Genomic DNA, 26546 nt, shown 5'->3' with positions numbered 1-26546 from the left:
AATATTTTTGCAACAAACTGGCTTGTGCCAAAATTAAGGAAGCTGCATGTCTGTAGCTTTTCTGTATTCCTATGGAATTACAGTACGTGTAAGTGTCCCCAATCACTACAGAACTTACCTAGTGAACCTTACTCCAGAAATTCTGGAGATTTTATAAAATGAAACTCTTAAGGATATCCTGAAGGTCACTGGTGAGCAGCACATGGTCAAATGGATAAAGAATGACTAAGTTACCTGTCTGTGGTCTCTAAAAGTTTCTGAACAATTAATTCAAAGGATGAAGATAAGCAGTATGTTGCAGGCTCTTCTTGATCATCAGCCACATCAGCAGCTTCATACGCAGCTTCTGCCAAACTAGAGAAAGCCTGAAAGATATTAGGTGTCAATAAGTTAGAAGCTGACAATTTCAGGAAAGCTTGCTATTTTGTTAAGTCTTATTTATTTATTTATTTATTAAATTTATATGCTGCCCATCTCCCCCAGAGGGCCACTCTGGGCGGCTCACAATAAATTCCAAAGCAGTAAAAACAATAACAATATAAATATCCATATTAAAATTAGCTAATAACAAGTCTATATAAAAAGACTATGTACAATTCAAGATGATGGGGGGAGCAGTATCGATCATCCCACCAGCCAATTCCAACAATGCAAGCCCCAACCAGGCCCCCAAGTCATTTCGCGTAGCCATGTTTTCACACTTTTCTGGAAGGCCAGGAGAATGGGGGCGGACCACACCTCAGGTGGTAAGCTGTTCCACGGGCGGGGGTCATGGCAGAAAAGACCCTCTTCCTAGACCCCATCAGGTGAAGTACCTTCACTGGTGGGATCCGCAACACACCCCTTCTGCCGGACCGAGTGGGGTGGGCTGATGTAATGGGGGTGAGACTATCCTCATATAACCTGGTCCTATGCCATGAAGGGCTTTAAAGATAATAACCAATACCTTGAATTGGACTCGGAAGCAAACTGGCAACCAATGCAGCTTTGCAGAGGTGTTATATGTGCCACTCTAGGGACATTCAAAACAGTCCACGCCGCTGCATTTTGCACCAGCTGCAGCTTTCAAATACTCTTCAAGGGTAGCCCCATGTAAAGCGCATTGCAGTAATCCAAATGGGAGGTGACCAGGGCATGAGTGACTGCGCGGAGGGCCTCCTCATCCAGGAAGGGGCGTAACTGACGCACAACATGAAGTTGCACAAAGGCCCTCCCAGCCACACTGCCACCTGCTCTTCAAACAGGAGTCGTGAGTCTAGGAGGACCCCCAGATTACACACCAGGTCTGTCTGGGGTAGCACAACCCCATCCAGAACCAAGGATGTTAAGCTCCTAGATCTTGAGGCTCCCCGTACCCACAGCCACTCCGTCTTACCAGGATTCAGTTGAAGCCTGTTGTTCCCCATCCAGGCACTGCGAAAGGGTAGCCACAGCATCACTTAGGTTACCTGGGATGGAGATATATAGCTGAGTATCATCAGCATACTGATGATACCTCAGTCCATGGTGGTGGATGATCTCATCCAACCGTTTCATGTAGATGTTAAATAGGAGCAGCGAGAGCACCGAATCGTGAGGCACCCCACAAGTAGGGGCCATGGGTTGGACCTCTCGCTCCCTATCAACACTGATTGGGATCAGCCTTGGAGGAAGGAGCTGAACCAGCACAACACTGTGCCTCCCAGCCCCAACTCCCACAGCCCACCCAAAAAGATACCATGGTCAATGGTATCAAAAGCCGCTGAGAGGTCAAGAAGAGCAAGGATGGATGCCATTCCGCTCTCACCAGAGATCATCTAAAAGTGTGACCAATGCTGTTTCTGTCCCATAACTGGGCCTGAAACCTGACTGAAAGGGGTCCAGATAACCTGTTTCCTCCAGGATTCTCTGAAGCTGTTGCACGACCACCTTTCCTACTTTTTTCCTAAAAGTTACTGTTTTCAGCCTAAGCAATTAATTTCCTAATGTTGATTCCAACCTTTGCATCCTTCTTTAACATCTTCCAATTCCATTATTTGATAAATTAATAAGAAATCAGACAACAAATCTATCACCAAACTTTTTCTGTCTTAGCACCAATGTTTTACCAGTAACGTTATACATTTGGAGCAACTGCAGATTCAAAACCACAAGCCTTCTTTTTCTAATTTATCCAGCGCTCAAGTGTCTACTCAGAATAAGGATTCTGACTTACCCAGCATACATTGGAGGCCACTCTTGGCTCTGCACTCAAGCCCTCAATTAGACACTGCAGCAGTGGAGCAAGGTAAATATCATTTATGGCTGCTTCAGGTAGCAGTTCGCAAATCCGACCCACGGTCCATGCAGTTGTATCTCTGACTACTACGCTGGGGTCCTTCATTAATTCTATAAGAGTAGGCATAGCCTAGGAGAAAAATGGCCTGTTAAGTCAATCTGTGCTTGACATCTAATGTCTTAAGAAAGTGTTGAAGGCAGCTTTCAAAACCTTTATGTTTCCAGTTGGCTCCTTCAACCAAAAGGGCTCAGTTAGATCCCAAGCCAGGAAAGTTGTAAGGTATGTTCTGTCAGGCTCAGCCCAAAGAACTCCACAAGACATGCAAATACAGTTCTGTTGCGTTTATTAGCTTCCAGCTCATGAGACAATCTCACCAGACTTAACCCAAGTTCCCAAGCCAGCCAGCCACAACACTATGAATTCCTTAGGGAGGTGCCAGCCTCATCTTCTTGAACTTCCCACGCTCCTGTTGGGGGCTAAGAACACACTTATCTCCCTGAGCATGGCCTTCATAAGTCCATTCCATCACAGTTCTTACCATTCAGACCCATATATACCGAAAATGGGATCAATATGCCATTGATCCTAAAATATTGAATAATACAATAGTGTGGCTAAAATGTATCACACAAAGATATTCAAGTTCAAGTTCACTGGTTTGCCACAAAATATTCAACAAGGAAACTTGAGTCAGTTTAACGAAACTTATGTACTGCTTTTGCATAATAAAACTAGCACTCAGAGAAGCTTAATGAACTGTAAACAATATATAATAAAACACTGAATGAATTTTAGCATTTAATACTCAGGGTACTGGGATGTTATTAATAACCAAGCAAAGTGAAGGCATGTCTGAGGGCAGAATACAAGTACAGAGGGAAGAACATACAGAACATACTACCAAAGACAGCAGTGCTGTAGCCTAGAGGGGAGAAAAATTCTCTCATGTAAAAAAACCTTCAAAAGTACTGGAAAGAAATACATAACACTATTCAGAAAATTTTAGAAATCAAATTTGAAATGAAACTTTTTTTTACTAGGTATTATTCTAAGAAATATTAAAAAAATATAAAAAATTACTAAGTTCATGGCTGCAAGGGCAAACTTAGCACAATACCAGAAAAGATACATTACTGATATCAGACTGAGACTTAAACTTGGAGAACGTACAGTAATTGCAAAATTAACAGTATATATTCATAACAAAAGTTTGATTTCATTTAAGCAAGAATGGCTTCCATATATATTATATATTACAGGTAGTCCTTGTTTAGCGACCAGAGTTAGGACTGGCAACCTGGTTGTTAAGTGAAGCAGTCGCTAAGTGAAACCACAACTGTGATTCAGCTTTCCTTTGCTTTAGAGACCCACAAAGGTCGTAAATGTGAGGACTAGTCGTAAAGCTACATTTTCATCACTGTCATAACTGTGAACGGTTGCTAAACAAGGCAGTTGCTAAACAAGGACTACCTGTATGCAGCTAGGCAAATTTAAGCATTTAGAGTACGGTCTTTAAGGGGAAAAAAAATTGATCAAAAGAACTGAAATCAGAAATACATGTTTATAAATGTTGTATATAAGTCAGATACAATAAAGGGGAAGTTAGAAATTAAATATTTACCTGTAATGTTTTAGTAGTTTTATTATTTTTTTAAAGTGGTAACTTTAAATAACAAAATAGTGGAGACTTTGGCACTGAGCCCAGAGATTCAAAAAGATCTCTAAAAACCTTTTCCTTATTGTTAAAAATAAATTTAAGTATTTTTATTATGGTTAGTTTTTCAGCACCAATGTACTGAGCACTAACTGTACAACTTCTGTAACTTCTTTGTCCACTTACAGATATTAAATCTTTGCATCAAATTTTTTGTTGTTGTTCTTTTTTCCCCACTTGCTCAATTTCTCCTAAATACGATTAAATAAAGGAAGAAAGAAATCCTTTTCACAGATCTCAGGGCATGAACTAGAGCACAAGTGGAAAAGGCCCTTTTCATATCTTTGATTCAAGGCGAGCCCATGTAGTACTTTAAAGGTAATCACTAACCCCTTGAATTAGGCACAAAAATGAACTGGCAGCAATTGTAAAATAAATCTGATGTGCCAAACTGTCAGTTTAAAGCATAGGATCCCTGGGAGGGGGTAACCATATATGTTGTCCTGAATTACCATACTGTATCACAAAATTGCAGGAAAAATGCAGTTCATCTACTGCATAAATGTTGCTTTGTTTTGGTTCTGTATCTTTTGCTATTTTCTACTGGTAAAGATATTCAACCATTGGGACTATTTAGAATGGAACAAGAGTGATACAGATTTTAGTCTTCTAGCAGAGCAGAATATATAAGAATTATCATAACTACCGTATTTTTCTGACAATAAGACGCCCCCATGTACAAGACAACCCCCACTTTTCCAACCCAAAATTAAGAAATCAATATTTTAAACATAGTGCAGAACACATTTTTATTTAGTAATTAGTTAACATTTACCTGATACACTTGGTGGGAGGAGGTCCAAACCGTCTCTCTGAAGCTCTATTTCCAGGCTCTTTTGCATAACTGATTACATTCAAGCATGAGTGAAACTGCTGATAGCTTGTCTCTGCAAACAGCCTTCCTCTAATTGGTTTGTTCAGCATCAGCTGACGTCAGTTACATCAGGCTCGTGATTGGAGGAAGTCTGTTTGGGAGACAAGCTATTTCACTCGTGATTGGAGGCTAGCAATAGGAGGAAGCCTCTCTGCAGAAACAAAGTATGGGCAGTTTTGCAACCGCGCGATTCTTGGCTGACTTCCTTGAATAAGATGCCCTTCAATTTTTAGGGTAAGGATTTTAGAAAAAAGTATCGTCTCATAGTCGGAAAAATACGGTAAGTTGTTCTGTATTTATTTTTATGAACTGATATCGGAATCTGATCTGATTTGCAAATGTTTCTTTTCCAGCCAATGTTCTTTTACTAATGACTGAAAAGGAGATGTTATTTAAATACAGGTAGTCCTTGCTTAGTGACCATTTGTTCAGTGACCTTTCAAATTTACGATGGTGCTGAATTAAGGGATTTATGACCTTGTCCAAGTTACAGCTGTTGCAGCGCCCCCACGGTCATGTGATCACGATCTGGGCCCTTGGCAATCAGTTCGCACATATGACTGGTTGCCAAGCACCCCATGATCATGTGATTACCATATGCAACCTTCCCCAGAAAGTCAATGGGGAAGCTGGCAGGAAAGGTCGCAAGCTGCTGCCACCTGCCTCATCTCTGGTGGCTGGCTGAAAGAGCTCCATGCTGAAATCCAAGCAGGATTTTGGCACAGGGCATTTTCAGCCAGCCCTCAGTCAAAGTGGACTCTCATCTCGGGGAGCTGGCTGAAAAAACTCTATGCCAAAATCCAAGCAGGATTTTCAGCCATGGAGGATTTTCAGCTTCAGAGTGGAGAGGCTTCAGAAGCCTCTTGACTCTAGGGCTGAAAATCCAAGCAGTTCTGAGGCCCCTGCATGCCCTCGCACAAACCCCCACGTGCCCTCCCCCACCTGGCAGCACCTGAGGCTTCCAACTTCCTGCCAGCTTCCCCACTAACTTGATTGTGGGAAGCTGGCAGGAACTTGCCTTGCCTAACAATTCTCACTTAACAGCAGCAGTCGAGGGTGCTAGGATTACAATTGCTAAGTGAAGAGGTCACGTGATTCGCTTAACAACCACATCACTTAGTGACCTAAATTGTGGTCCCAATTGTGGTCGTTAAGCAAGGACTACCTGTATGGTGCTTTGCCAGATACGGGAGAACCTGTCTCCCCATAAGTCTTATTCCTTAAAACCATCACAGAAATCAGAGGAAACCAATCACTTCTCCAATCACAAGCAATTAAACCAGAAGTTGTTTATAGTAATTTTTTCTTGTCATGGTGTCCTTTTCTGGGAGAGAAGTGGAAGTGCAGCCTTTCTCAGAGGCTCATGCCCCTTTATAGTGCCAGAGCAATATATTAAGCTGCAATGCTTTCAGATCTTTTGTACCAAACAATGGCTCCATAAACAGTATTGTGATTGTGTATACTTATTTGAACAAAATAATGGCAACAAATAAAATGCGTAGTACATTTAAGATAAAGCCATTTTGGTCTTAGGTCTAATTCAACATAATGCCAAGTAAATACATGATCCTCAGGTACCTGCTATTTTCAAAATGTTATGGAATATTTTTAGTCAAAAAAGAGACACACAACTAATATACTTACAAGCCAGTTATCTACAGCTTGCAAGCCTTCATCATTTCAGAAGAAATGTAGGCACATTTTTAGCACAAGCCTCTCTCACCTGAATGACAAGGGGTTTTAGCTGGTTGGGTTCTGGGCCTTCTAAAATGCACCCAAATGCCATGACAGCAGCATCTCGATATCGCCAGTCAGGATTTTTTATGTGTTCTTTAATGAAGGGCAAAACATGTGGGACAATATCATCTTCACAACAGGTTGCCAGAAGCATCAGGCACACCCCAGCTGCTTTACAGGGGTTCCAGTCATCATCATCATCATTCTCATCCTAAGTGGGGGAAAAATGGGAAGAGAAATTATTCAAGATTTATTATATTTTAAAATGGCTAAAATTTCATTTCATAATAAATCTGATTAGGTTTCAGGTGGGAACACTAACTTCTCATAATATTTGACAATCTCATAACAATTCAACCATATACTTTGGGGTCCTGAATTAGGAAAAAGTTGCCAGATTTTGCACACCATCCTAACAATTGTCAAAAACTCAGTAATAAGATAATGATCTGCATAAAGACAAATTTATTGACCAATGGTTAACAGAATGAATGGTTTCTTTAAAAGCAAAGTGACAAAGAAACTTTATGCAATTTGGTGCAAAATTAACAGAATTGTATTTTTAATATCAACAGCTGAGGTTTAAGTGCAGCCAAGATGGCCATAGCAGTATCAAACAACTGGTACCACCTCAGGTTGTCAAAATAAAGCTTTTTAAATTGTAGAGACTGATAAAGACTGGTTTCAAAGGGAAGCAGGAGATGCCTCCTAGCTCTGCTCAGGGCACAGTATTTCTTCAGTTACCTGTCTCCTTACTGGACAGTAGACAGCATGTAATCATTTTGGAACACTGTACGCCATGAGTAGGAAGAATTATGCATGGCTGATTTATGAGTGAATGGAGTCTCTGAATCACAGGATTACAACAGATATTTCAGAATCTTTGTGTATGAGAAAGTTATAGGTTAAGCCAAAAAATAACTGAAAATAGAATATACAGGTTTCCTTCTGCAGACCAGGACTTTTTAGGTCTGTTCTCAATATTTTCACAATTATTATGACAGTCCTCCCCAACCTGATGTCTTCCAAGTTAGTTGGATTTCAATTACCTGGCTGTAAGACCAGACCAAACAATAAAATACACTAGGAGATGAATTCCTATATAGCTGGAGGATACCAAGCTGGTGAAAACTGTAGGCCCTGAAACTACAGATAGTGCTTGCTTAACAAGCACCCTATTTAGCAATCAAAGTTACGACGGTGCTGAAAAAGTAACTTTATGACCAGTCCTTGCACTTACGACTGTCAGTATGCCCACAGTCACGTGATTGAGATTTAAGCGCTTTGCAACTAGCAAGTGTTTACAAACATTGCAGTGTCCCGCAGTCACCATTTGCGTGCTTCACTGCCCACTTCCAATAAGCAGTCAGTGGAGAAGCCAGCAGTGAAATCACAAGTTGCAGTCAGTGAAATCGCAAGTCACAGTAACAACCGCAGGTGATTCGCTTAATGGCCGTGGCAGAAGTGAGGTCATAAGTCTTGTGGTCACGTGATATCTCGCTTAATGACATCACTTAGCGACAGAGTTTCCAGTCCTAATTGTGGTTGTTAAACAAGGACTACCTGTACTTTAGAGTGGTGCAGATATATACATTACCTACCTGCTTTGTCAATGTCTGTGTCAGAATTGGGACTAGATATTGGAGAGCACCCTTGGCATAGAATTTACTGGTATGCTCTGGAGGTCGTCCTTGTTCTGCTGCCTAGAAAAGAAATAATACAAATGTCTTAATTCCAACTAAACATGTATTTGTGCTCCTTCCCTATTTGAAGTGAGAGAAGTATTTGCAGGTATATTTCCTTTGAAACTCCCATGGAATGACATATTGCAATGCTGTTTGCTAATATATATTTAAATATATATGCAAATACATGAATAGATGGGTAATGGATAACACAGAAAACTATTACTTTAACTTGATCAGTTATTATTGCCTAAAGTTTCATGAACCATCATTTTCTCTTACCTCAATTTGATCCCTAAGAGAAGATTCAACCCTTCTAACCCAAAGTCAAAAGGCTTTAATCTTTTATAATCTTACCCCTATTTGACTGACAGAATCAGAGAAGGATATAATGGTGGTGACAAGTTCTGAATGTGGGACAGACCATTATATGGTAGTGTTAAGAAAGGAATGTAGGAACAATAGAAATGGTTCTAGTGTGTACAGTTATGTTAATAGGACATATGAAGGACATTTGGTGGAATTATGAAAGAGGCTGTAGATGACGTGAAAAGGCATATAAGAAAATGATTAGGATATGAATGTGCAGATAGTTGCAAAGAATGTAGTCAAAGAAGAAACAATTAAAAGAGGCAGAGAATATTCATAGCAATTTTGATGAAAAAATGTTTTGGGAGAAAAGGCTAAACACTGAACATCTAGCAAAGTAAAGTAAACATTTAAATTATGAAATGGTTTGGGTTAAAACTAAAGTGAGGGAATGCAGAAGTACGTTATACCTTTGGGAATGCTAGCGATATGTTACAAATTTATTTGGGAGTTACAACAATATGTTGAAGAATGGAATTATATATGATAAAGTAAATAGGCTTGAATTAAGAATATTTTGCATGAAAATGGAGTTGAAAGTCAGTTGTTAAATGCAGGAAACAAGGTACATGATGGAAATAAAGCATACATGAGAATAAATGGAATGCTTCATGAATGGTTGAAACTGAGTAGGGAATAAGACAAGAATGTGTGATGGCCCCTTAGTTGTTCAATGTATTTATGGACACATATAAAAGGAATACCTACACCAATATTAAAAGGTGTGTGTGTGGTTAGGGATGAGAATACGAGCATGTACATATGTGTGCAGGCAACGCTATTCTGTTAGCTTGAAAGCCAAATGATTTGTAATAAATGCTACACAGAATACAGATTTGAAAAGTAGTCTATCAAAGACCAAGACAACTATGTTTGAATTTTAAAAAATGAAGTGAACAACAGCAAATGGCCAAAAATTGAGGTAATTTTTGAACCTTAATAAATAGGATGTTTACTAAAGACAGGGAATGGATTGAGAGTTTTTAAGATTTGCAAATGCTGGTAGAAAGAGAGAAGGTAGTATGTGGTCTGTTGCAAGGAGCATTTGTCAAAAAACATGAAAATAACAGTTCAGCACATCAGGAGAAACAAAAGTTGAATGCAGCAGGAACAGGGTGCTATTACAATGGTCATATGTGTGAAAATCTACATAGAATCTTTTAAATGTACAGTGCAAATTTTTTTTTCTCACAGTTAGGAACCTTGGGTCTCAACATTCATAGATGTATGCATCACTTTAATCAGCGTGGTGCATGATGTCTCATCATAGACCAAAGATTGCTACAAGCCAAAAATGTCATGATTAGTGGATTCATGTAATGTAATATTGGCAACTCTTTAACTCACTTCTGAAGCTTCTATAGCCAGGTCCATTTCTTCATCACAGACATTTGACCAGAACTCTATACCTTGCAGAGCCACTTCATCAATATCACTTTTCATGGCTTCAATTGTGATCTTCAGAAAAACAAAAGCAGTGTTAAACCAGTGTTTTCTTCTCCACCAAGACAATACACTAATTTAAAACACATAAATATCCAATCTCAAATCCCACTTGTGAGTACTCACAGCAAAAAGTGCAGGACCCATATAAGTTTCCATGTATTGATAATAAAGGGACATAATCTTCACCAAGTTCTGTAAGGCAGCTACTCGCACCTAAATATAAGAGCAAAGGAACAAATATAATATAATATAAGCTATATAATATATAATAAAGCTAATATAATATAAGCTATTAATGTTTTCTTGTTTGCACTAGGCAAACAAGAAAACATTAATAGCTTATATATCGTACGAATGAAATAAACCTAGTATTCAAATTACTTTGACCAAATATCTTAGAGTTTGTTCCTAATTCTAAAGTTGAAAAGGTAACAGAAGAATGGGAAAAGAAAATAACTGTAAAGCATTTTACTCATTAAATATCAGAAAAATAACCCCCCTATACTATTTCTGACATTATAGCAATAGGAGACCTATACACTATCATCTATATAAAGCAACTGTTATGACAAGGATCTTTCTTAAGAGATTGTGTCTTTTCTCTTTTATTGAACTAGCTTAACTCCTCCCTGATCATGCCATCCCTCTTATACCACCAAAGATCTCCTTAAAACCCTTGCACTTTATGTAATTTTGTAATGCATACAATTAATCTTTTAGTTGTCACTCTAATTGTAACCCAGCTAAAGATGCAAAATTAATCTCCTCACTTTCATACCTGAAATCTGTGCCACTCCCTACCATCTTTCTCTGATGTTGGATTTTAATCTCTTTTGGGAGAGATATCTATCTTTGTTTTGTTTTTATATAACTCCATGAAGTATTCATTTCTCTCTCTCTCTCTCTCTCTCTCACACACACACACATATATATATATATGCCGCCCATCTCACTATACAAGCGATTCTAGATGGCATACCGAATATATTGATAGCACTGTATAAAATATTGGTAAAGAATCCGTTTAAAGCTTTTGTCATCATTTTTTGGAAACAGACTTATATTTTTCATACACTAAGACCTTCAGATTGCTGGAAAACAGTTTCAGACTTACCCTAGTATCAGGACACTGTGTCGCTTCACAGACTACTTGCATGATAAAGTGCCTTTCAGACTGAAAATTTTGAAGGGAGAGAAAAATGCAGAATTGGGTCCAAAAGTTACAAAGTACATTTCAAATTAAAATAAAGATGAACAGAATATACAATATTCCCGCTAGAATCCTCTGGTACTCAATGATTTGATTTTGATTACGTGCCATCAAGTCATTTTTGACTCCTAGCAACCACATAGAGAGATTTTCCATGACTGGAGCTCCAATACACAGCTTTAATTTATTTTACAAAGCACGTGCAATGTAAAAAAACCTCTTCAAATATTTTTTTGATTGAGGAATATATGATTGCAGTATGGCAGCTTCTTCCATATGAGTACTTAAAGTCATCTCAACTGCACTCTTTTTCTGAAAGTGTAAAATTCTTGAGTCTACCAGAAACTTTAAAGTTCTGGCTTGAAATAAAATTATTTCAAATGATTATAGTTTATTACAGATATCACACAATAAAATTATAGCCCCAATATAAAATTGTTTGGATAAACTGACCACAAAGTTTAAATTCCTAATTAGACAATCAAGAAATTTTATTTCACTTTTCATTCATCTGAAAATTAATTTTAATTCATATTTTAGGTGCCTTGAACAGAACACTGATGGTAAAACAGAGCCCAAATCCAATAGATTTGTAGACAGTAGTTGAAATTCCTTGCAATTCAAACAATCTACTTACCCTATCACCATTTTAGCCCTATAAATTATGCTGTGACATAAAAGATAACTTCATAACGTTTAAGAAACAAGCGCACACTACCACTCACTACAGGATCAGAACCATTCTATGCTGGTTCTGGTTTGTTTGGTAAATTCATAACACAATTTTAAAAACTATCTGACTAGAGGCAAGCCTTCCTCTTGATAGAGGAGAGCACATACACTTACAGTCTCTTAGGATTTGGTAATTAGAAACAATTGGTCTGCTTGAGGCAAAGGGAGAAGTGCTTTTACAAGTCAACCTTCACCACTCAGGCTTGCAAATGTCTCATAAAACTGTCTCTAGCTGGAATAATATAGTTATGTGATAAAGTAGTCATTCCCTTTTTAGTTTTTCTGATTTTTTGCATATCTTTACCACTGAACTGTATCAGAGTTTCACACAGGTCTTAGTGATTTATAAATGGCGTGAGTGACAAAATAACACCAAAGTTTTGGAGCCTGTTTCACTTATTTCATGAACAATGTCATCCAACACGTAATGTACCAATGTAAAAAAGTAATGCTGTCTTAGATTCAGTCACATTATCTTTAGCTGCAATATCTGCAGACAAACACTTCCCGTTTACTGGGGTTCACACTGCTGTATAGGAACTGTGACCCACTGCTCCATGGCAAATTGCTTCAGTAACATTTAAGGCTTTCTAGCATGAACTTCTTGTTTTATTCTTTGCCACATTTCTAGGATGACTATGACACAGCTATTCCAAAATAATTAATTTATTTTTCTTCATCCATTCTCTTATAGACTTGTTTGTATGTTCAGGATCAGTATTTTGCTGCATCATCCATGTGTACTTCAGATTTAGCTGATGGACAGTCTGATATTCTTCCATAGAATTCATATGTTTTAGCTTCCCCCAAATATAACAATATTCATATAACCATAAAAAGCTCTACTTGTGACTTATACATCTATAGAACATTCTTCCAAGTGCTTGCTGGCAAATTTCAGATAGGCATCAATAATCTTCGTAGTAAACAATGGCTTCCACCTTGCTAGATTCCCATGAATTCCATTTTTACCCAGTACTTTTTGGACGTTGGGGTCATCAACACCAGCTTTAATCAAGCCAAGTGGCTGCAGATCCTAGGGTTTTGTTCTGGGCTTCTTTGTAATCTGCTGCTCATGGGCAATTTTGACCAGATGGCTACTTTTGGGAAGATTCACTACTGTCCCAAATATTCTAAATTTCAACTCTGATGGCAGATTAATAAAGCCCCGGAGCTTCAAAAATTGTATTATAACATTTTCCAGATTAAACAGATTCAATTATTTTTTTACTGAGACCATCAGACATTCCTTTTCAGCAAGGCATGTGCCAGTAGGATCTCTGTGCTGAAAGTTTCAGAGTGATAAGGAAAGCCAATGTTTTTGAGAAATATCTGAGGTAGGGCTGCCCCAAATTTGAAATCTGGCCCTATTTATCCTTTTATCTGAAATGACTTAAATAGGCAGGGAGGCACATCTCAGATTGGATTGTTTATGGAATAAGCTAAACACACACTTGCACTTGGGTTTTATTTGTTCATTCAGACTCCCTTTATAAATTAGTGAACTCTAATAACATTCAGTGACAAAGACAAATATTCACAAAATTCTAAAGAGAATTGTTCACAGAACTGTAGTTTTTACTGGAAATGCGCTATGCACATTGTTCTGTTTACCATACAGTGGTACCTCGGGTTACGAATGCCTCTGCTTACAAACTTTTCGGGTTACGACCAGCTCTGGCCGCAAAAATTTACCTCGGTTTGCGAATTCCGGCTCGGGGTACGAACCGGATCTGCGGCCATTTTCCGCCGTGCCACGTGGTCCGCGGCCATTTTCCGCCCGTGCCACGTGGTCCGCGGCCATTTTTCCACCCGTGCCACGTGGTCTGCAGCCATTTTCCGCCCGTGCCAGGTGGTCCGCAGCCATTTTTCCACCCGTGCCACGTGGTCCGTGGCCGTTTTTCCACCCTGCCGCGTGGTCCGCGGCCGTTTTTCTGCCTGCGGCACGTGGCCATTTTTCCACTCTGCCGCATGGCCGTTTTTCCGCCCTTGACGCGTGGTCCACGGACGCCGGAATGGATTAACGGTAATTACATTGAACCTTATGGGAAAATTTGCTTCGGGTTGCGAACAAATTGGGTTGCGACCAGAGTCACGGAACGGATTAAATTCGTAACCCGAGGTACCACTGTATTTTATTTTTTCCAATCACAGCCCTTTCATGTACAAAGCCCATTTTTAGTTACTAAAAAGATGTTCTGCAACCTGTATGTTGAGAGATGCAGCTCCAGCAGGATAGAAGTTGAAATAACTCTTCTTGGAATCACCCAGTTCATTCACTGGGGTCTGTATTTAATAGAGCATATGTGTATGAGTAGAACCAAGCTCATTGAGAGTATCTACAGATAGACGCTTAAGGACCAACAGGACAAGTCAGGCTTATTTCAGAAATTACATACTGTACAATACCCGTATTTTTGCTATTCTGATGGAAGAAAGAAAATCAGGGGAAAGCAGAGTTGAAGAAACAGACAAAGAGGAAACTTTTGATTGTTATTCCTATTGCCTCTAGTCATCAGTAGGACAAAAGATGCAAAGGTCTGATGGTGCTGGAGCTGCATCTCCCAACAGAGCAAATGGTGCCCAAATGGTTCTCAGGCTGAACCTGTACTTAACTAATTGTTCCTCACCTTTCCCCCCCTTTTTCAGCAACTAGTGGCAGTTGGGATGGGACTTCGGCTTATTATTTTATTCTCTATGCACTAGAACTGGGTGATTCCAAGAAAGTTATTTCAACTTTTATCCTGCGGGAGCTGCATCTCCCAACATACAGGTTGCAGAACATCTTTTTAGTAACTAAAAATGGGCTTTGTACATGAAAGGGCTGTGATTGGAAAAATAGCTAAAATATGGTATACTCTCAAACATAATGAGGATACAGATTAATGCTTCATCATTTCATCATTAATGCTTCATAGTATCATGTTAGATAAGCTTCCTTCGGTCTTCAAATTACTTTCTATAGAGAAGTTAAAGTTCATGATTTATAATATAATTTGGTCTATATGTGCTGTGTTTTCTTTTTCAGGAGGTTTGCCAAATGTGAAAGTGTGCACTATGCATGGGCATTAAGTAGATATTTCCTCTTGCTATGTTGTTCCTGAGGACAGGCTGTCCAATTAAAAAAACTTTGCTGCTCTGTTTCTTAAACTTTGTAGACAGTTTGCCTAATACATTAAAGATGTGTTGCTATGCTGACAAATGTCAAATGCAAAGTATTCACTGTGCAATTACATGTATTAGGAAAAAGTCTCTAACCAACAGCCAAAGTAGTATTTTTGCAATTATGTTGTTGATAGTAGCCTTGAAATAAAGCCACTGCTTGTGTTTTATTTATATAGGCACATGGCTACAAAAAGTGTGCTTAACTCTTGTTTTATCCTATGATGAAAAACAAAGGAGCAAAGGATATCAGATATCAGGTTTTGTTCCCTACAACAGAAAATTGAACATTTCATTGAATAGGAATGTGCACAAATGTTTTGGTTGTTCTGGATTTTGGTGAAACAAATCCAAAGGAATCCCAGAACGTTTTTATGGGGTGAGTAGGGTAAGGCTGATGAGCATTGCCCTCTCTTCCTTCTTCCTCCACACTGTTGATCTGCCTGTCCCAGCTTCCCAGCACTTTCTTTGCCTTGCCTTACTTCAGTAACCATGCCTATGCCACAGTGCAGCGTATTCTACCATCTCCCCCTCCTCAATTGTTCCAGGACTTAACCCACCCCAACACCAAATCACTTCTCCCTGGAACAATCACATTTCAGTTCATGCTCAGAAGAAATTTCAAATGTCCTAAGGTGGAAGGGGGAGGGATTTGGTTCTGAGCTAGACAAAAATTATTTCATTTTGTATGCAAATCTAATTAATTGTTATTCAAATAAAAATAGCTGCAAAGAAAAAAAAACAGCCAGGCCCAAACTGTTAAGGGTTCCCTTACAAAATCATAGCATAACATGAGATGCTATTATCAATTAAAACATTAACTAAAACCTACTTATAGAGAGTTAAATGGCATTCAGTATGTCTAACCTTAAAACAGTTTTACAGCACAGTAAGATTAAACCCTTATTACCAAAGAAGGTATCCACTATTAGATACAAACGTTACAAAGATCACCAATGCTTCATTAGACATTAGCACAATCAGTATATGAGACCTATAGTAGGATTTACATTTTAGTATCTTTCTGAAGATAAGCAGATAGAATTTAGAAATGAGTATTTAAAAGCATGGCTTACAATTTACAAATTAGAAATTTACTGCATTACTTAAATCTCATAAGAAGTTTTACAAATGACTCATTGTCTCCCATAATATTACTATTTTAATTTTAGATAAATTGACAGGAGAAATTTTATTTTTTATATGCACAATGTTTGGATCTTGCTTTAAAAACAAATCTTAAATCTTAAGATTTAACTTAATCTTTAAGATTTAACTTTAACTTTAAGATTTAACTTAATCTTAAATGTAACTCCTTCACCAAATAAATGGTGAAGAAATGGTTATACTCATTTTACATGTGAATACGTTCATCCTTTTTTAAGTAATTAGCAACAGGACTATTAAAATTGCTGCCAATTAAAGAAAAAAACAAGACCTAGTGTGTTATCAGCACTTCAGAGAAAGCACTGAAGCTGGATCCTCTTCAAATTCTCTAGGTGTTCCCACAATGCCCATATTGACTTCTAAGATACTTGCCACATACTGATTCACTATCATGGACTGCTTAATGAACACTTGTGCAAATTATGGATTTTATTTATAAGGACAATATAATTGGGTGTTAGTTTGAAATAGATTAGAAAAATACTATGAAGCCAATTGAATAGGTTATACATATTCCATGGCAGGAACTGATCCACTGGCAATATCACATCCCAAGATGCAAAAGAACATACAAATTTGGTGTAAGAAATAAGACTTAGGAAGCAAATTGCTGACACTGTATACCTTAATGTTTAATTCCCTATATATTAAACTGATCTCCAAACTGGGGCATACAAGAAGATAAGTTATGGTAACAGAATCCTGTATGTAGCCACAGCCAAGTCACTAAAAATTAAAGCATGTTTGTGTGTATGCCACTTTGAGTTATTATTCTGACTTGAATGAATACAAAAGGAGTAAGTTTTTCAAAGCGAGTTCTAAACACATACAAATCCAAGTCTCAGCAAAAACAGGAGTGCATCAGAACTCAGCGTGGTGCATGGTTTCTCATCATAGACCATGGATTTATTATTATTCCATTGGTTTGCTTTTCAATCCATTTTTTTCTCACACATCAAATATGTCCACTTACCTCTTTGTCAAAGTTTGCTTTGGTGAATTCCAAAGAGTTCAAGAGTGCATTAGTAGCCGCTAATTTCACATTATTACTTGGCTCTTCTTTCCTCATGCCCTGGATAATGGCAGTCAAAATCTCATTGGATTTATCCTGAAGTTGTTCTGGATCCTGAAAGAGGAAGAATAGCATAAACTATGCCAGGATTCCCATGAAATGCACAACCAGGTCAAAAGATAACCCTAGCATGTTATCTAAATTGAGAAATTCAGGCATTCTCAATTTAGAAGGGAGGCTGTTTATCACTACACCCCATGTTAGTCACTGAGTACTTTACTTTCTGGGGGTTTGCAAGTTATTTGGACACAGAAAGATGAATTCAAGGGCTAACTTGAATTCAGTCCTCTATTCCAGCCTCCAGCACAGAGATAGGTGGCTAGATGGAACCTACTGATGTGCTGTATATTTCAGAACCTTTGAATCTCTCCCATGGGTAGATGCACAATTCCTGATGAAATTAATTTGCATTTGTCACAGAGTAGGAACAAATGATAGAAAACTTGGGCAAAAAAACTGGTGGCTCATTTTTCTTGTTCTGCACAAACTTCCTGTCTGAAACTGCAAGACTTAATTTGCTTTGTTCCTTTAAACAACAGTAGGCAGTAATTACACATAGTTTCACTCCAGAAGAACAAATGCTAGGATCTCCAGTTGGCTTCAAAGATCAAGCCTCCAATACTCAATTTGGAATCAGCTACAATCATGTGAGAAAAATTTAGAACATTTTCAGGAGCAGTATTATTGTGCACTGCTCCCTGACACTGTTAACAAAACTGGGGAATGAGCCCATTGTAGAGATTTTGATTCAAATTAAGCCACGGAGAGCAAGAGGATGACAAGCACAAGAGGAAAGACCAGCATCATCTGAACAGCATGTTGAAGGCAACACTTACAATATCCTGACAAATATAGCCAATGGCTTCCAATGTTGATTCTTTCATATGCTCTGTGCTGTGTTGATTTGTAACATTGGCTACTAGCTGAGGAATAAGTTCAGGCCACTGATTCATGGGGATCTCTGCACAGGCGATGCCAGCAACGCACTGTGATGCTGAGCTGGGCCTGTAGGTTTCTGTACCCAAGGTTTGCAAAACCTGTGGAAGATAAGAAGAGGATTATCTTATCAGTAGGCAAGAACACAAAGCTGCAATACTGTTAGCACTAAGCAATGGAATATTGTGTCTTAAACTGTACCATTCTTGAGGTTGAGCAAAAACATAATATTGAACTCTATTATTCCTGAAATAAGGCACGCCTCCCAACTTTTAGAGGTTGTAAGAGATACTTTTCTCAGCTTAGGAACAAACAGGAAGAGAATTGTAAATTGAAGAAAAAGTATTCGAACAAAGATGTAGATGCTTTTATTACTGAAAGACACCCATACTGATAAATAAGCAGGACTGGGAAGTAAAACTTGAAATGCTAAGGTTTAACATACATAATTTTTGACTTCTCTGCGAGCATTGGCATCGATTGCAAGCCATCTCTGTTGGTGTTGGGTCTTTACATCAGGATCTTTAGATGTCAGAGAGTTCTTGATCTGCAAACCAGCTGCAACTCTTGCAACTTGGCTGTTTCCTGGGTTTGCTAGCACTCTGGACAGTTCCACAAGGAAAGTAGGCTGGCAGACAAAGAAAGAAGGAATATCAGTAACTAAAACTAGTTACATCTTTCTCTTTTCAGTCAACACAAAAACATACATCTATCACAATCTAGATCAAAACATTTTTTCAGTTCTGATTCAGGCAGCACACAACTCATCCACACATACCACCAGACAACACTAAAATCTTTATCTTTATAGTTCTTCATATATTTCATTTGCATAGAATTACATCTCATTTTAAATCAAATGGAAGGTATTCTGTACTTGTGTTCAAAGGTTCAAACTTAAAAGCTAACACAGAACTATAGGAGAGAGGAAGAATTAAGTGCTTAACTGATGGATAGCAACCATAGCCAACGTGGCTTCTTTAAATTCAGTTCTCAAAGGCATTTAAGGATAAAAAAATAAAACATGTATGCAATATCTGTCAATTATATTTTGGTCCATGATCATCACAATATACAAACAATGTTACATACACAAAGATTCTAGCTATCAAATAGCTACATCAAATTATGAGGTATCACAGAAACCTTGGTTTTGGATATGTTGCCTTACTGTAGAGGTAGTATAGTTTATTTACATTATCTGACCAGTCAGATGATGTATATACAAATGCAACAACAACACAGAAAGAAAAAGTGCAAAATAAAAAAAGCCAAATTACTAAAGGAGAGAAAAATGACATTAACTTGTTAATATAGTGTACAGGAATTAATTTGAGCTGCAATGTTTTTGCCTCTCAGTTTTAGACTTCAAATCCAGTTGTTGCTTACTAACTTAGACCAGCAGCAGCACATTTATGAATAGTTTTTATATGAATAGTTTTAAATATTTGGTGGGTTTCTCTGCTACGCTGGTTACAACCTGAATACAGACTTTCATGGCTAGCAGCAAAATAGAGCTATGGAATATGTAACACTGGTCTGACTGTTGGACAGCAGAATAAGATACTTACTTAATCTTTGCTTTGCTGTAAAAGATGGGGGGAAATCATAGAGCTAGAAGTTACTAGCAGTTTTTACAGCAGTTATTTTGACAAATGATGCAAGAGAACTTCTGTATGTGCAAAAATGACCTCCTAATAAAGAAATTCAGTATTGTCACCAAATGATGTTTCAGTTATTGTAATGAACAAACTACACCACTTTTAGCTAGGACAGCTCTTCAAAAATCTAACTAAATATATCAACATGTGTCCAGGAGCAATTTGCTACTAAAAGCCGTTCTTTCCTGAGCTATGCTGGCCATTAAGTAAACTTCACCACCAATGGTTTAGAAAGAGTAATAGGGTAAACAGAAAATGTAGTGTTGCTAAATTTGGATTTTGAGTAAATTTTATTATTAAAACCAGTCAGGAAGTATAAAGTGTAGAAAAGAACAACATGGTTAAACAATCCCAAAGGCATAAACTATAATGCTTAAGCCACATTCTTTAACTTTTGATGGAAGTAGACAGTATAGCAAGATGTAAAAGTTTCATTAAATTTAAAACACTACTATCTGAACGATATATTTAAGAAATAGAGCACTGCCAGGACTTTTCAATCAGTTAGCTTCTGACTGCCTAATAGGAATGTTTACTTTTTTGAAAAGAAGGAGTTCCATTGCCATATCATAAACTATCTTTGGATGTTTTCTCAGATTCAATTAATTGTTTTCTAGGAATGTTTAACCATTTCTGCAGCTTTTTCAATCCCAACGCAGCACTCTTTTCCAGGGCTCATTCACAAATGATTAAATATAAATTAGTCCCTCAACTCTTTCATTGATTCCTGCCTATCTTATCACTGCTATCAACTTCATATCATTCAGATTACTTTTTCATACTATCTAACAAAGTCCAGAATATTCTTAAATATTGCCCTTTTATCCTCCTCCATAGTCAGAATGGCACAAGAATAAAGCTTGGACAAGTAGGCAAGATACTATTTAGATCATGCAAGTTGCAGGACTACTTAGTCTGTCCCTTCTTTCTCCCCAAGCTGATCAATGAGTAGATATAAAAAGCATGGGAAAAAGAAAATTTGTGTAGAAAAAGATCAAAGTATTTATGTGATAATTAAGTTAATCAGGGATGCACTTTAAAGCTTTACAGTATAGAGGTAGCAGGTTTAATTTTCTAATTCCTGCACCTGATTCTTTTTCTTGTCCAATCATGATGTACTTTGTAAACTTTATGATTTTTGAACATACACATAACTCTGGATTAAGGGACAAGGAATGTCACTATAATAAAGTTTATATCTTTCTTATGATGGTAAGTGACAAGCCACGAGGGGTAAGCAACTTGTCAAGATCCTCAAACCTTAATTTAGCAGTCTGTTATGCAGAGAGTAAATAAGTGTTACAGCACTTTTTCACTGTTTTATTTCAAAACTGTTCTGCTACCAAGGGACAAAAGTGAGAATTACGCCTTAACATGCCAAAGCACATTCTGAAACTAATATCTGTCAAAGCAATGGGTGAAATAGATGCTTATCCATTCCCAATTCTTTTCTGCACCCAAGCCCTCATACATGGTTATTCATCTCAAGAGACAGTATAAATAAAAATAGGATAAGCATAATATGTGGGACACTTAAGATAAAATAATCAGCATTCTAGTATTTACTTTACAAAGTATTGTTCTGCAGAAATCTTTATTACTACTACCCATCTTAAGAACATACAAATTATCAAAGAATCTCTAAGGCCAAGACATGTTATAATATCAACCAATATTGTTTTTTTTTCTATTTTCTGGTCAAGGGTAATTCTTAATTGAGTAAGTCATTTAAAAACATATATCTTTGACTGTATTTTTATTTTTTAGACCTCACAGAAAGAGTTTATTGGCCCTGCTGGCCAGAAATGAGAACTATTGTCTAGGACATCTAGACAGCATAAGTTTGAGGAAAAATGCAAATGCATCACAGAGTTTCTGTTGGAGCTGAACTTTGGAAATCAAATTTCAAATCCCAGTTCAGCCACAAAGTTATCTACCTGGCCTAGGCCCATCCACTGTCCCCAGTCCAATCTATTTCAAAGAGTTACTATAAAGATAAAATGAGATACAAGGATACATCTTCTTTTAAAAGGAGGATTGAATACAAATGTGATCTCTTTTTCAAAATCTGATGCTAGTCCCTTAGGAGTCTATAGACACTTTACATCTTTCTGAACATTTGGGGGAGACTGAGAAATGAGTCTTCAGTGCTAACTCACACTGTTCTTCCATTTAAAATGTGAGATCCTCAAAGAGAGGTGTATTTCACACAGTAAAAATGGACTTCAAATTTGACTAGTAATACATTACCACCAATACACTTTACTGATTGGTGCAGATTCTCTGACAACAGAATAATCTAACTGTAAAAAGAACCCTGCCTACCCACCATAGAACAGTACGTATAATGTCATATGAAAGTATTCCAGAATTTTCACTTAGCTTTTTAGGGAAGGAACAATCATACTGTATAAAAAATGCTAATGTTAAGGATGATTGCATTAGCAATGCAAATAATAAGCTGTTCAGCAACAAATGTACATTTGTCATTTATTTGTTTGTACTTTTATCACAGATTTACTTATTACCACGCCCTTTAAAAGTAGAAAGTTAACTTAAGTATCAGTGAGGAAGTAGAAAGTTAATTTAAGCATCAGTGAGGAAAAAAGGAAGGAAAAACGTTCTAAGCCCCTATATGAAATCTAAGATACTAAGACATCTATTGCTCTGATAATGTATGGACCCTGCTAACACTGCCAATGCAACTTAGATATTTCCTTCCTTTAAGATTGTTGAAAACAAGCCTCAAGCAAATTGAAAGCTCATCTCTAGAATATGTAATCAGTTAAAGACTGGCCATTCAACAATTTTCTCTTGTGATGAATGCCATGCAAAAAATTCATTCACAATAATTTATTTTAATAGGCAGATTATGATACACTATTTTCATTATATTCTATTTTTTCTAAATATTTGCACACATATTGACTATTTAAATTATCAACAGCAAAGGGTCACCATCATAAGCAATTACCCCCAATTTGTATTTCCATTCTCCTTTAAGACCTTACAATGAATATATCTTAATCTTGACTCAATATATGTAAGAGTTACCCCCCACATGGCTCCCTCATAAATTCTGGATTAGATTTAATTCACTATTGAGCACTAGACTTTATACCATGTTATCCTGGTACTTATGCTAGATAGTGTGTTAATGCTTAGAACTTTCATTTGGCTACTAGTCTTGCTCTAAATCAATGAATTTCAGTATAGGAATGAATGAATTATTTCACAAATAAAAATGTATATTTCAGAGACTGAGGCAGGACAATGTCTGTTTTCAAACCAGGGATAAAAAAGAAAAGTACATGTTCGTATAAGATTTTAAGAAGAAAATATATATACAGGCAACGCCTGGATAAAAATTATTCAAATCTATGAAAAACACCGCAAAAACAGAAGAGGGGGAAATGGACAAAAATGGAAGAGCAGGAAAAGTACAGAAAATGGGGGACAGTCCGCATGCAGAACAAGAGAATCTTTAGACTAGGAGACGAGGCAGAAAAAACCGAAACCTAGTAGGCCTGGTTATGAGCTCAAAGGCCCGTTCCAGACAGCCTCCTGCCGACTGCCTTTAGCTGACTATACATGCCGGCTTCCCCACATGGCCGGCCCCGCAGGCCCAATCTATCCACCTCCCCCACTTTCCCTCCATGCATGCAGCGCGGTAGGTCCAAGCTGCCCTCCCCTTCCTTTTCCCTCCCGCGGGCCCGGCTCGCCTCCCCGATTGGATGGCGCGACTCTCGAGAGCTTTGCCATTGGCTGCTTCATTCTTGCCTCCCCCCCCCGCTAAAGAGGGAGAGAGAGAGAGAGAAAAGAAAAAGCCTTCGGTTAGGCTGCGCCCCTCTATGGCGGCTCGGCCTGCTCTGATGTGTGTCTTTTTACACAAGGAAAATATCCCGCTTTCGCAAACCCCACCCAAACTCAGCTCAACTCTTGTGTTTTCCCTTACCAGGTTCTCGATGGCTGCCTGTTCCAGGAACTTCTGAGCCGCTTCAAGCTCGGTGCAGTCTGCAGAAGACCCGGGGGTGGGGGAAGGGGAAAGAAAAATACACCAAGGGGTGTCAGTGGGACCCCAAAGCTCAGTTTCAGCCCAACAATAACCTCCCAAATCTTCTCACCTCTTTCCAGCTCTTCCTTCTGCTTAAATCAGGACACCGACAACTCTCCATTTCGAATATGAAGGTTTTCAACCCCCCCGCCCCTCCCTAAGACAGAGGTCCCCGGCGCATCATGCTTCTACTCAAACTTCACTTACGGTCAATCAGACCCAGAGAAGTTGGAGGGGGGGCTAAGAAGAGAAACACTTCTTGGGGTATTTTGCAAGTATAACCGATGTAGTATGCCACAGCCAATTTCACTCCATCCACGAGGAATAATCTAAATACTTTTTAAAGGTTTGGGGGGAGATGCACTCGACATTTGTCAAAATACCAGTACGTCTCCAACCCCATTGTCAACACAACTCCCCCAATCAGTTACTTATCACAGCCACCCCCAGTCTACCGATTTTGGCCTACACCGGATCTGAAAGACCACCTAGATAAATACCGGGCCTCAATAACCCCATCGCGGACGCTGCATTTCATTGCCACCCTACCTTTACCCTCATGGAGGCACTGGTCTTACGGTTGACCCGACGGGAGGCCATCGCCTATTCTCCCGTCAGTCTCCGTCTCCCCATGTAAGCCAGCACATCTGGGAAGCAGCTCTCGGACGAGAAGACTTGCCCCACAGTCATATGCTAAGGAATCTCCACCCCACCCTTATCCCGTATGCCACGCAAGGCGACTTCATCTCCACCCTCAAGAAGACCCTTTCCACCCGTATCATGCAGCGAATCCATTAACTTGTGCTCAAAACTACCTTCTTCCACACACGTGCACCATTACGCTCATCAACTGACCCAACCAACACAATAAATATAAAAAAGGCCGTTTTACGCCGAAGACTACTTCCGTACCGGCCTAGCTAGAGGATTCTCAATCTCCCCCACACCGCAAATAATAAAATTTACGCTTGCCCCTCCTTTCCCTCCAAGCATGGGGCCCAAACCAAGCCCTCAGTGGTTCCTTTATCCCCCAGGCCAGAGACGGAGCCTGACTCTTCCAACGGCCCCGAATCCTCAAGGGGAGGACCGCTGCTTCCTCCTTCGCCCCTTCCCACACCTTCCCCCTTGATCATTCATTCCCTCCCTTCCAAACAACGGCTCCAGCTAACGCCTTCCCCAGAGCCACATATGCCCTATGCCTAGATGCCCTTCCCTGCCCCCAACCTCCTCCCGACCTCGGAAAGGGGGGATGCTTTCACCCCAGCCATTCTTCCCTCTGCAGCAGATCTGTAAGGAAGGAGCCTGTAGGATCTCTTTCCCCTTTACCTGGCGAGACCGTCTTCTCCAAGATAGTAATGAGCTCCATGGTGGTGGCGGCGGCGGCGAGGTGAAGCTAGGAAGGAAAGGAGGAAGGGGAAAGGGAAAGGGAAAAGGAAAGAGAGGACCGGAGTCGGTGATCGCCGCCGCCTCGCCCTCCGCCCGCCCGCTCAATCGGCCGGTCGGTCTCTCCCTTCGCGCGCTCTTTACTTCTCCCTCAGCTGCGGGGCGGCCCCACCCCCGGCGGAAGCGACTCGAGTCTCCCCTACAACTTCCCCTCCCCCTCGTCACACACAACTCCTTGTGGCGGCGGAAGAGGAGGAGGAGGAGAAAAAGGAAAAGGGGAGGGGGAAAGCGCGCGCGCGCGCGCTAAATGAGCTAAAATGAAGCGATTCAGTGAGTGCGATTCGGGGGGGGGGAGGGAAATGAAACACAAAAGAGCGTGCCTCCCCCACTTCCTCACAACCGCCCTGAGGGGACGCTAATTCGCTGCCCTGTTTTCTGGTGGATTAACTGGACAGGCCTGCCAGGCCTTAGTCTGCCTTCAGGCACGTAACGTTCCTGCGTATGCAACGTGCTCACGCACTCCAATTCCTGCCAAGGCGCATGAAGCACCTCCACCGCTCCTTTTCAACCGGCCAACGCCCGCCTTCCCCTCCTTCCCACGCTGATTGGCCGTTGCGGATCGTACGTCATGAGGCTGACAGGTCGAGAGGAACGCATGGTTTCAAAAACTTTGTATTTAAATGAGATGTGCAGAGTTAATTAAGACAGCAACCCTATGCCCTTATATTGGGGAAGAGATCAATCAAGGCAATAGGAATTTACGTTGCGAACATAAATGAACAAACATAGTGAAACATTTCGAGCTTTTTCCTGGCTCATAGTGAATGAAAACCTTTACCTGTTTTGTAAATGTGTAATAACGTTACAGTTCTACACTGTTCTCTTATTCATACTATTCTGCAAAGAATCTGGCAGGTTCGGCTGTATTGCCCTCCAGAAACAAAGGGCTGACTGATTTGATTTCTCCAGAGGAGTATATCTTTTTTCAAAAACCTAAACCAAAATGCCTACATTCAGTTTAACTAGTAGATTGCGATTAGAAGCAGAAATTATCCAATAAATACTGATCTGGGAGTGTGACATAGAT

General features: G+C 39.2%; 1 protein-coding gene across 2 annotated transcripts in view; it reads right to left on the bottom strand.

The window, feature by feature from the left end:
- KPNB1 (karyopherin subunit beta 1) overlaps window positions 1-25655 on the bottom strand; it is a 46240-nt gene extending 20585 nt beyond the window's left edge. Inside the window, exons 1-12 of one of the 2 annotated variants that reach the window (XM_088143467.1) lie at window positions 25403-25655; window positions 23978-24036; window positions 18807-18989; window positions 18262-18462; window positions 17327-17479; window positions 11197-11256; window positions 10206-10295; window positions 9984-10094; window positions 8184-8285; window positions 6569-6793; window positions 2195-2386; window positions 235-365 (exon numbers count right to left, since the gene is read on the bottom strand). In XM_088143467.1, the coding sequence (XP_087999593.1) occupies window positions 235-365; window positions 2195-2386; window positions 6569-6793; window positions 8184-8285; window positions 9984-10094; window positions 10206-10295; window positions 11197-11256; window positions 17327-17479; window positions 18262-18462; window positions 18807-18989; window positions 23978-24036; window positions 25403-25442 (1547 nt within the window). In that variant the 5' untranslated portion in view covers window positions 25443-25655. The remainder of the gene's footprint in view (window positions 1-234; window positions 366-2194; window positions 2387-6568; window positions 6794-8183; window positions 8286-9983; window positions 10095-10205; window positions 10296-11196; window positions 11257-17326; window positions 17480-18261; window positions 18463-18806; window positions 18990-23977; window positions 24037-25402) is intronic. The other variant, XM_007425983.4, reaches the window with a different exon arrangement.
- Between the last annotated feature and the right edge of the window lie 891 nt (window positions 25656-26546).

Source organism: Python bivittatus, unplaced genomic scaffold (assembly GCF_059951505.1).
Source record: "Python bivittatus isolate LINGU-HERP-01145 unplaced genomic scaffold, Pbiv_v1 ctg000410_np1212, whole genome shotgun sequence".
Taxonomy (NCBI): Eukaryota; Metazoa; Chordata; class Lepidosauria; order Squamata; family Pythonidae; genus Python; species Python bivittatus.
Note: the sequence above shows the minus strand (reverse complement) of the source record. Positions and strands in the feature narration are given on the sequence as shown.